The sequence below is a fragment of the Oncorhynchus mykiss genome, chromosome 9 (genome assembly GCF_013265735.2).
Source record: "Oncorhynchus mykiss isolate Arlee chromosome 9, USDA_OmykA_1.1, whole genome shotgun sequence".
Lineage (NCBI taxonomy): Eukaryota > Metazoa > Chordata > Actinopteri > Salmoniformes > Salmonidae > Oncorhynchus > Oncorhynchus mykiss.
This window is the reverse complement of record NC_048573.1, coordinates 63,684,558-63,696,729: the sequence shown is the minus strand read 5'-3', so window position 1 is coordinate 63,696,729 and position 12,172 is coordinate 63,684,558. Positions and strand designations below refer to the sequence as shown.

At 41.7% G+C, this 12,172-nt stretch overlaps 1 protein-coding gene across 2 annotated transcripts in view; it reads right to left on the bottom strand.

Annotated features, from left to right (window-relative positions):
• Positions 1–1,397: 1,397 nt before the first annotated feature.
• The window catches only part of LOC110532622 (F-actin-monooxygenase mical1), a 46,569-nt gene continuing 35,794 nt past the window's right edge, over positions 1,398–12,172 (bottom strand). Inside the window, exons 22-27 of one of the 2 annotated variants that reach the window (XM_021616682.2) lie at positions 10,846–10,959; positions 10,058–10,151; positions 4,029–4,122; positions 3,647–3,717; positions 2,124–2,369; positions 1,398–1,941 (exon numbers count right to left, since the gene is read on the bottom strand). In XM_021616682.2, coding sequence (XP_021472357.2) covers positions 2,161–2,369; positions 3,647–3,717; positions 4,029–4,122; positions 10,058–10,151; positions 10,846–10,959 — 582 coding nt within the window. In that variant the 3' untranslated portion in view covers positions 1,398–1,941; positions 2,124–2,160. Of the gene's footprint in view, positions 2,370–3,646; positions 3,718–4,028; positions 4,123–10,057; positions 10,152–10,845; positions 10,960–12,172 lie in introns of both variants that reach the window. The other variant, XM_021616681.2, reaches the window with a different exon arrangement.

The window sequence follows — 12,172 nt, the reverse complement described above, 5'->3', positions numbered from 1 at the left end:
TGCCTTACCTCTCTTATCCTACCTCATTTGCACATGCTGTATATACATTTTTTTCTTCTACTGTACTATTGATTGTGTGTGTTTATTCCATGTGTAACTCTGTGTTGTTGTATGTGTCGAAACACTTTGCTTTATCTTGGCCAGGTCACAGTTGCAAATGAGAATTTGCTCTCAACTAGCCTACCTGGTTAAATAAAGGTTAAATAAAAAAATAAAACTGCGCCACTCGGGAGAATAACATTAACTATCAATGTAACATGCAAAGCAATCCACAACATGAGCCACTGAAAAGTGCTAACAAAGTGAAAAATTATAAAAAAATAGTATATAATATCATATATTTAAAGCCCCCATGCAGTCTTATTTTGTTTTTTAATCATCACTGTACGTCTAATAAAATCACAGTGTTATTTTACGAATATAATATATATTTTTTAATATACTCAGTTTGATCGTGTTGATACAAATGTTTGATGCAAATATATTTACATACACAGCCCTGATTGGTGGATAGCATTGTCTAGACAAGGGCTCGCCAACCCTGTTCCTTGAGAGCTACCGTCCTGTTTTTCAAACAGCTCTTACACAAAAAGGGCACTATCATTTCATAATTTCAGTGTGTAATTTTGACATCAGTGTGGAATTATCATTTAAAAAAATTGAAAATCACATCAACTGCACTGACCCTTTAACATCATATATTTATATATATTGGCCAATAAAAAGAAAAGATTAAGATGGGAAAAAGAACAGACACTGGACAGAGGAAGATTGGAAAAAAGTGTTATGGACAGACAAATCTAAGTTTGAAGTGTTCGGATCACAAAGAAGAACATTCGTGAGACGACGAAAAAATGAAAAGATGCTGGAGGAGTGCTTGACGCCATCTGTCAAGCATAGTGGAGGCAATGTGATTGTCTGGAGGTGCTTTGGCGGTGGTAAAGTAGAAGATTTGTACAGGGTAAAAGGGATCTTGAAGAAGGAAGGCTATCACCCCATTTTGCAACACCATGCCATACCCTGTGGACGGCACTTAATTGGAGCCAATTTCTTCCTACAACAGGACAATGACCAAAAGCACAACTCCAAACTATGCAATAACTATTTACGGAAGAAGCAGTCAGCTGGTATTCTGTCAATAATGGAGTGGCCAGCACATTCACCGGATCTCAACCCTATTGAGCTGTTGTGGGAGCAGCTTGACGGTATGGTACGTAAGAAGTGCCCATCAAGCCAATTCAACTTGTGGGAGGTGCTTCAGGAAGCATGGGGTGAAATCGCTTCAGATTACCTCAACAAATTGACAACTAGAATGCCGAAGATCTGAAAGGCTGTAATTTCTGCAAATGGAGGATTCTTTGAAGAAATCAAAGTTTGAAGAACACAACTATTATTTAAATTAAAAATCATTATTTATAACCTTGTCAACACCTTGACTATATTTCCTGTTCATTTTGCAACTTATTTCATGCATGTTTTCATGGAAAATAAGGACATTTCAAAAAACACATTTTATGGCCCAATTTTTTTTGTATTGTATCTAATTTTGTCACTACATTATAGAAAAGTAGAATTGCGATAATCTCATTACCTTTGTGCTTAGCAGAACTAGCTGATTTAGGTTTACCAAAATAAATGAACATGAATCCAGAATCCATTTGAAACAATACTGTCCAACCCACAGAATATAATATCTCCACAAACCACCATGAGTTAAGAACATGCGACTTTGGATCCTTGGCTTTGTATTGTCAGCAGGTCCTCAGTGAGGTTGGTGTGAGTTCAGCTGGCTGTGGTGGTCTCTCTATCCTGGGGCTGCTGCTGGAGCAGGACTGCCTTGACTGCGGATGGACTGCCCATGGGGACAGGCCAGGAAGGACAGCCAGTTATCCAGGCCAGGGTCTGTGTCGTTGCCTCTGGTCAGTATACTGTACCTCAACACTGAGCACAACACTTGTGGAGAAATACCTTCACCAATACATATTTGGCTTCTCAAATGCAACATTATGGGTGTGTCTGTAAGCAGCAAGTCTCTACTAATATATGTAAGTGTGTATGTAACTGCACATGTATTTGTGTGTGTGTGTGTATGCGTGTGTGTGTGTGTGTGACAGTGGGTGTACCTGTATGTGTCACCCTCACGCCCAGTCCAAGTCACCCTCACGCCCAGTACACCTGTGCCCCAGCTGAGGCTGTAGGGTGTCTCTTGACCTCTAGCAGCGAGGTGGACTGCTGCTCATCAGTCTCCGTCTCTTGTAGTCTCGTCTCGTCTAGGAAGGCCACCAGAGAGTTCCTCATGTCCACCACCTCCAGCATATCCTGCAGCACACGCTCCTCTTCTGCCTGCTGCTCCACAGACCTCTCAGAATCTGGGGTGGACACGGACAGAACGAAAATGACAAACTTTGAACTGGAGCTGAACAGAAAGAAGTCTATCCGCACACTGTTTGCTGCTCCCGATAAGTGATCTTTCAACAATGCTATCAGTAGCTAGGTTTCCATCCAATTGGCGACAGACTTTCATGCAGATATTCTCAAATCCGCATAAAGAAAATATGTGCATTTTCCAACTAGTGGTGTATTTAAAAAAAACGGACTAGTTCCAGATAAAAATCAGTGCATGATGATGTAGCGCACACAAAATGTACCTTTTCATGTAGCGAATAAAAATCTAAAGTTCAATGTGTTTCTATCACATTTTCTACTCTGTGTGTTAAATAGCAAATGTGCCTACTCTGGTCATGGCACATGTGCTCTAGCCAACAGCTGGCAGATAGTGCAGGTAGGCTCTGTGGCAGTGGAGGCTGGTGGGAGGAGCTATAGGAGTACAGGCTTATTGTAATGGCTGGAATGGAATATATGGTACGGTATCAAACACATCAAACATATGGAAACGACATGATGAGATTATGGATTATGACTGTCAAAACGGCAGACAAGCATCGATCATCATGTCACCAAAATAAGACCCTTAACACTTATTGGAAAGTGGCATCAAGCTCATACCATGCAGTTTCACCACTATTTTTAATTGTATTTAACCTTTATTTAACTAGGCAAGTCAGTTAAGAACAAAATCTTATTTACAATGACGGCCTACCCTGAACAAACCCGGATGACGCTGGGCCTATTGTGCGCCGCCCTATGGGACTCCCAATCACAGCAGGATGTGATACAACCTTGGTGAGATGCAGTGCCTTAGACCACAGCGCCACTCGGGAGCCACTGAAGTTCATCATAAATTATTTCATCTGTAGCCTAATTTAAACTGCATGGTTTTCCGAGTCATAGTGTGAGGACCACACACCATGTCATCGTGTGACTCCAAGTTTACTTCGATATAATGGTTATTATATAAATATTTGCGCATAAAGGCGTTTACACTGCCATTTCTCGCATAGCACATTTTACACTAAAAAAATCCCACCATGTTGAATGAACTAATTATCTGTCTGCATTTATAACATTTCCTGTTTCCATCACAGCTCTTGTGATTTATTTTATATTGTATGACTTTAATTGCATAAAAACTGGATGGAAACATGGTTAGTGACACAAAGGCAACGTTTCGGTCTGTGTTTCACATTGAAATACAGTGAACATCATGAATATAAAGAAAATAAACTGTTTGTGTAGGGTAACTTACCATCCAGCTCGTATCGTCTCAGTTCCATCTCTAGCGTGCTCTGTTTGTCCTCCAGCTCTAGCTGTCGAGACCTGAGGAGCCAAGAGAAGGAAACACCAGCTGGATAACAACAGGGTGACTCAACCTAGAAGACTGCTTCCGGCTGTTTACAGTCAATGGAGCCTTAAAGTAAGTTGTGATCAAACCCCCAAACAAGGAAGTAACTGTTGAATAAGGGTCAGCGTAAACAATAGTGACAGTGTGGAGAGAGGGACGTCTGCTGCTGTGTCCCCACTGGCTTGCTGGGAACGTATGTGCTACACAGAAAACAAAGCATTACTCAATATGTATTGAAATGTGATGAATAAAAACAACAAAAAATAAAACAGGGCTATATACTCACGCCACCATAAGGTCTGACTCCTCAGAGACCAGAGTGTTCTTCTGGTGGACCAGATGGACCCACTGGTCGATCATCCCAGGAGAACCACAGCTGTCTGTGGGAGGAAACAGAGGGTGAATGTCAAAATTATTTTCCACCATTTGTTGGTGAAAATACAGACGAAGATTACAGTGCCTTCAGAAAGTATTAATATCCTTTGACTTTTGTGTTACAGCCTGAATAGAAAATTGATTAAATATTATTATTAGTAGTATTTTTTAAACACATCTACACACAATACCCCAAAATGACAAAGTGAAAACATGTTTAGAAATTGTTGCTAATTTATTGTAAAAGAAATACAGAAATATCTCATTTACATAACTATTCACACCCCTGAGCCAATACATGCTAGAATCAACGTTGTGCAGCGATTACAGCTGTGAGTCATCCTGGATAATTCTCTAAGAGATTTGCACACCTGTATTGTACGATAGTTGCACATTATTCTTAAAAACAATTGGTTGTTGATAATTGCTAGACAGCCATGTTCAAGTCAATCTATGTCAAAACTGTAACTAGGCCACTCATTGTCTTGGTAAGCAACTCCAGTGTATATTTGGCCTTGTGTTTTATGTTATTGTCCTGCTGAAAGGTGCATTTGTCTAGAATGAAAGGCAAAAAAGAAAATACAGCCCGACAGGATGTTCTCGATTGTGCATCTGTAAAAGTTTGTGAGTGTTTTCGGTGACAAGCCAAATGTCTTCAGCCTCCTGAGGTTGAAGAGGCGCTGTTGCGCCTTCTTCACCACGCTGTCTGTGTGGGTGGACCATTTCAATTAGTCCGTGATGTGTACGCCAAGGAACTTTCCACCTCCTCCACTACTGTCCCATCGATGGGGATAGGGGGGTGCTCCCTCTACTGTTTCCTGAAGTCCACGATCATCTCCTTTGCTTTGTTGACGTTGAGTGAGAGGTTATTTTTCTGACACCACACTCCGAGGGCCCTCATCTCCTCCCTGTAGGCTGTCTCGTCATTGTTGGTAATCAAGCCTACCACTGTAGTGTCGTCTGCAAACTTGATGATTGAGTTGGAGGCGTGCATGGCCACACAGTCATGGGTGAACAGGGAGTACAGGAGAGGGCTGAGAACGCACCCTGGTGGGGCCCCAGTGTTGAGGATCAGCGGGGTGGAGATGTTGTTTCCTACCCTCACCACCTGGGGGCGGCCCGTCAGAAAGTCCAGGACCCAGTTGCACAGAAAAGGGTTTAGACCCAGGATCTAAATGCTAAATGTTAAATGCTGAGCTGTAGTCAATGAACAGCATTCTTACATAGCTATTCCTCTTGTCCAGATGGGTTAGGGCAGTGTGCAGTGTCTGTGGACCTATTGGGGCGGGAGGCAAATTGGAGTGGGTCTAGGGTATCAGGTAGGGTGGAGGTGATATGATCCTTGCCTCGTCTCTTAAAGCACTTCATGACGACAGAAGTGAGTGCTACGGGGTAGTCGTTGAGCTCAGCTACCTTAGCTTTCTTGGGGACAGGAACAATGGTGACCCTCTTGAAGCATGTGGGCACAGCAGACTGGGATAAGGATTGATTGAATATGTCCGTAAACACACCAGCCAGCTGGTCTGCGCATGCTCTGAGGCCGCGGCTAGGGATGCCGTCTGGGCCAGCAGCCTTGCGAGGGTTAACACATTGAAATGTTTTACTCACGTTGGCCACGGTGAAGGAGAGCCCACAGGTTTGGTAGCAGGCCGTATCAGTGGCACTGTATTGTCCTCAAAGCGAGCAAAGAAGTTGTTTAATTTGTCTGGGAGCAAGACGTCGGTGTCTGTGACGCGGCTGGTTTTCTTTTTGTAATCTTACTTTGTCTCTATACTGACGCTCAGCTTGTTTCATTGCCTTGTGGAGGGAATAGCTACACTGTATTCGGTCATGTTTCCGGTCGCGTTGCCATGATTAAAAGCAGTGCTTTGCGCTTTCAGTTTTGTGCGAATGCTGCCATCAATCCACGGTTTCTGGTTAAGGAAGGTTTTAATAGTCACTGTGGGAGCAACATCACCGATGCACTTGCTAATAAACTCGCTCACCGAGTTAGCGTATACATCAATGTTGTTGCCTGGGGCTATCCGGAACATATCAAAGTCCACGTGATCGAAGCAATCTTGAAGCGTGGAATCCGATTGGTCGGACCAGCATTGAACAGACCTGAGCACGGGCGTTTCTGTTTAAGTTTTTGTCTATAGGCTGGGAACAACAACATGTCGTGGTCAGATTTGTCCGAAAGGAGGACGGGGTCTGCGTCGCAGAAGTTAGAGTAGCAATGACCAATAATGCTGCTAGCTCGAGTCATTCGATATGCTGATAGAATTTAGAGAGCCTTGTTTTCAGATTAGCTTTGTTAAAATCCACAGCTACAATACATGCAGCCTCAGGATGTATGGTTTCCAGTTTTACATAGAGTCCATTTAGTTATTTCAGGGCCGTCGAGGTATCTGTTTGGGAGGGGGATATACACGCCTGTGATTATAATCGAAGAGAATTCTCTTGGTAGGTAATGAGGTCGGCATTTGATTGTAAGAAATTCTAGGTCAGGTGAACTAAAGGACTTGAGTTCCGGCATGTTGTTATGATTACACCACGAGTCGTTAATCACAAGGCATATAACCCTCCCTTCTTCTTACCAGAGAGATGTTTGTTTCTGTTGCCACGATGCATGAAGAAACCGGGTGGCTGTACCGACTCTGATAACGAATCCCGAGTGAGCCATGTTTCTGTGAAACAGAGAATGTTACAATCTCTGAGGTCTCTCTGGAAGGCAACCCTTGCTCGAATTTCGTCTACCTTGTTATCAAGAGACTGAACATTGGCGAGTAGTATACTCAGGAGCGGTGAGCGATGTGCCCGTCTATGAAGCCTGACCACAAGACCGTTCCGTCTGCCCCTTCTGTGGCGCCGTTGTTTTGGGTCAGCTACTGGGATCAGATCCATTGTCCTGGGTGGTGGTTATTCCTGGTCGTAATGTTGGTAAGTTGACGTTGCTCTTATATCCAATAGTTCTTCCCGGCAGAATGTAATAATACTTAAGATTTCCTGGGGTAACAATGTAAGAAATAATACATAAAAAAAACAAAATACTGCATAGATTCCTAAGAACGCGAAGCGAGGCGACCATCTCTGTCGGCGCCATCTTGCTATTCCTTGCCGATGACAAGAATACCCATAACATGATGCAGCCAGCACCATATTTGAAAATATGAAGAGTGGTACTCAGAGATATGTTGTGTTTGACCCAAACATAACACTTTGTATTCAGGACATTTCTTTGCCACAGTTATGCAGTTTTACTTTAGTACCTTATTGTAAACAGGATGCATGTTTTGGAATATGTTTATTCTGTACAGGCTTTCTTCTTTTCACTCTGTCATTATGGTTACTGTGGAGTAACTAAAATGTTACTGATTCATCCACAGTTCTCCTTTCCCAGCCATTAAACTCTGCAACCGTTTTCAAGTCCCCATTGGCCTCATGGTGAAATCCCTGAGCGGTTTCCTTCCTCTCCGGCAACTGAGTTAGGAAGGACACCTGTATCTTTGTAGTGACTGGGTGTATTGATACCCCATACAAAGCGTAATTAATACAGTACATTCGGAGAGTATTACAGCCTTATTCTAAAATAGATTTTTTTTAAATACAAAAAAAATCAATCTACACACAACACCCCATAATGCCAAAGTGAAAGCACATTTATTAAAAATACAAATCAGAAATACCTTATTTACATAAGTATTCAGACCCTTTGCTACGAGACTCCAAATTAAGATCAGGTGCATCCTCTTTCTATTGATCATCCTTGAGTTGTTTCTACAACTTGATAGGAGCCACCTGTCATAAATTCAATTGATTGGACATGATTTGGAAAGGCACACACTTGTCTATATAAGGTCCCACAGTTGACAGTGCATGTCAGAGCAAAAATCAAACCATGAGATCGAAGAAATTATCTGTAAAGCTCCAAGACAGGATTGTGTCGAGGCACAGATCTGGGGAAGCATTGAATGTCCCCATGAACACAGTGCCGCCTGGACAAACCGAGCAATCAGGGGAGAAGGGCCTTGGTCAGGGAGGTGACCAAGAACGGATTGTCACTGACAGAGCTCCAGAGGTCCTCTGTGGAGATGGGAGGAGCTTCCAGAAGGACAACCATCTCTGCAGCCCTCCACCAATCAGGCCTTTATGCTAGAGTGGCCAGATGGAAGCCCCTCCTCAGTAAAAAGGCACATGACAGGCCGCTTGGAGTTTGCCAAAAGGCACCTAAAGGACTCTCAGACCATGAGAAACAAGATTCTCTGTTCTGATGAATCCAAGCTTGAATTCTTTGGCTTGAATGCCAAGCCTCACGCCTGGAAGAAACCTGGCACCATCCCTACGGTGGAGCATCGTGGTAGCAGCATCATGCGGTGGGGATGTTTTTCAGTGGCAGGGACTGGAAGACTACTCCAGATCAAGGGAAAGATGAACGGAGCAAAGTACAGAGAAATCCTTGATGAAAACCTGCTCCAGAGAACTCAGGACATCAGACTGGGGCGAAGGTTCACATTCCAAAAAGACAACGACCCTAAGCACACAGCCAAGACAATGCAGGAGTGGTTTTGGGACAAGTCTCTGAAAGTCCTTGAGTGTCCCAGCCAGAGCCCGGACTTGAACCCGATCTAACATCTTTGGAGAGACCTGAAAATAGCTGTGCAGTGAAGCTCCCCATCCAACCTGACAGCGCTTGAGAAGATCTGCAGAGAAGAATGGGAGAAACTGCCCAAATACAGGTGTGCCAAGCTTGTAGCATCATACCCAAGAAAACTCAAGGCTGTAATGCTGCCAAAGGTGCTTCAACAAAGCACTGAGTAAAGTGTCTGAATACTGATGTAAATGTGATATATTTCTATTTGATTTTTTTATCAAATCAGCCCCCCAAAATATATATACACATTTTGGCTTAGTCATTATGGGGTATTGTGTATAGATTGACGAGGGAAAAAGCTATTTATTCCATTTTAGAATAAAGAGTAACGTAACAAAATGTGGAAAAAGTCAAGGGGTCTGAATACTTTCTGAATGCACTGTAACTTTACCATGTTCAAAGGGAAATGCTGTTATTTTTTATCTCCCAATAGGTGCACTTCTTTACGAGGCATTGGAAAACCTCGCTGGTCTTTGTGGTTGAATCTGTGTTTACAATTCACTGCTCGACAGAGGGACCTTACAGATAATTGTATGTGTGAGGTACAGAGAAAAGGTAATTATTGAAAAATCATGTTAACCACTATTACTGAACACGGATTGAGTCCATGCAACTGATGTGACTTGTTAAGCACATTTTTACTCCTGAATTTATTTAGGCTTGCCATAACAAAGGGGTTTAATACTTATTGACTCAAGACATTTCAGCGTTTTATTTTGAGTGAATTTGTAAACGTAATTCCACTTCGACATTAAGGGGTAACCTTTCTGCTGTGGAATTATGTTTACAAATAAACTAAAAATGAAACGCTGAAATGTCTTGAGTCAAGTATTAAACCCCTTTGTTATGGCAAGCCTAAATAAATTCAGGAGTACAAATGTGCTTAACAAGTCACATAATAGGTTGCATTGACTTACACTGTGTGCAATAAGTGTTTAACATGATTTTTGAATGACTACCTCATCTCTGTGCCCCACACATGCAGTGACACAAAACCTAAATGTAATCCATTTTAATTTCAGGCTGTAACGTAACTAAATGTGGAAAAAGTCAAGGGGTCTGAATACTTTCAAAGGCACTGTATATGATTGCTGAAGAGCAAAATACTAAAAAAAAGTCCATCTGTACATTGCTGGCTTACTAAAGTTAACCAAATACCGGTGTAATTACATCCATCAGAATATCAAAGAATCAAAGATGAAAAGTCAAATCCCTGTTGTTCAGGGCAAGCTAAGGTCAATATTTTCCTAGTTATTGTTAGTGGTCATTGTGTTAGTTAGAGCAAATGGATCTGTCTGGGTTCCCACCTTCCTCTCCTCTGAGTACCTGCTCCAGCACCACACCTTCATCCTCCAGCTCTTTATACGTCACCTCGATCTCCTCCAGTCGCCTCTGGATAGACTGGGGAGTACAAGCAGAAGATGGGTAATATTGGATAAGCACCAATCGTCAATATACTGCGTCCAATGTTAAAGGGATACTGCGAGATTCTGGCCATTTCTTTTTACTTACCCAGAGTCAGATGAACTCGTGGATACCATTTGTATGTCAAATCAAATTGTATATGTCACATGCGCAGAATACAACAAGTGTAGACCTTAATGCTTACTTACAAGCCTTAACCAACAATGCAGTTTTAAGAAAATACCTAAAAAAGTAAGAGATAAAAGTAACAAATAATTAAAGAGCAGCATTAAAATAACAATAGCGAGGCTATATACAGTGGTTACCGGTACAGAGTCAATGTGCGGGGGCAACGGTGTCGAGGTAATATGTAGGTAGAGTTATTAAAGTGACTATGCATAGATAATAACAAAAAGGTAGCAGTAGCGTAGAGGGGGGGCAATGAAAATAGTCTGGGTAGCCATTTTATGTCTCTGCATGCAGTATGAAGGAAGTTAGAGGTAGTTTCACAAGCCAATACTAGCTAGTGTTAGCGCAATGGCTGCACGCAGAGACATGAAAACTGTATCCACCACGAGTTCATAGGACTCTGGGTAAGTAGAAAAATGGCTTAATTGCCAGAATCTCGCAGTATCCCTTTAGCTATTCCACAGCAGAGCTGATTAGATAACTTGGTGAACTGTGAACTGACCTGGGCTTTGTGGAAGCGCTGCATCTCAGATGTCTTTGCCCGACGTGCCAAAGTCCTCATCTTCATCAGCTGTAGCTTCTCAGCCTTCACAGGGTCTGAATGGACGATCTGGAACTAGAGACAGCAGAGTAAGGGTGAGTGTGTGTGTGTGTAGCTAATAATAATAATACTAATAATAATAGTAATAATAATATAATTATAATAAGAATATTATACAGTACCAGTCAAAAGTTTGGACACACCTACTCATTCAATGGTTTTTCTTTATTTTTACTATTTTCTACATTGTAAAATAATAGTGAAGACATCAAAACTATGAAATAACACATATGGAATCATGTAGTAACTAAAAAAAGTGTTAAACAAATCAAAATATATTTTAGATTCTTCAAAGTAGCCACCCTTTTCCTTGATAAAAGCTTTGCACACTCTCTCAACCAGCTTCACCTGGAATGCTTTTCCAACAGTCTTGAAGGAGTTCCCACATATGCTGAGCACTTGTGAACAAAAAAATCTAAAATTTGGACTCATCAGACCAAAGGAAAGATTTCCACTAGTCGAATGTCCATTGCTTGTGTTTCTTGGCTCAAGCAAGCTTCTTCTTCTTATTGGTGTCCTTTAGTAGTGGTTTCTTTGCAGCAATTCAACCATAAAGGCTTGATTCACGCAGTCTCCTCTGAACAGTTGATGTTGAGATGTGTATGTTACTTGAAATCTGTGAAGCATTTATTTGGCCTGCAATCTGAGGTGCAGTTAACTCTAATTAACGTATCCTCTGCAGCAGAAGTAACTCTGGGTCTTCCTTTCCTGTGGTGGTCCTCATGAGAGCCAGTTTCATCATAGCACTTGATGGTTTTTGCGACTGCAAAAAACATTCAAAGTCCTTGAAATGTTTTCGGATTTACTGACCTTCATGTCTTAAAGTCACGGTGGACTGTCGTTTCTCTTCGCTTATTTGAGCTGTTCTTGCCATAATATGGAATTGCTATTTTACTAAATAGGGCCATCTTCTGTATACCACCCCTACCTTGTCACAACACAAATTATTGTCTCAAATGCATTAAGAAGGAAAGAAATTCCACAACTTAACACACCTGTTAATTGAAATGCATTCCAGGTGACAACCTCATGACAACCTCATGAGAGAAGACGGCAGCTTTGCACACTTGGCAAAGGGTAGCTACTTTGGAGAATCTCAAATATAAAATACATTTTGATTTGTTTAACACCTTTTTGGTTACTACATTATTCCATATGTGTTATTTCATAGTTTTGATGTCTTCACTATTATTAATGTAGAAAATAGTAAAGAATTAAGAAAAACCCT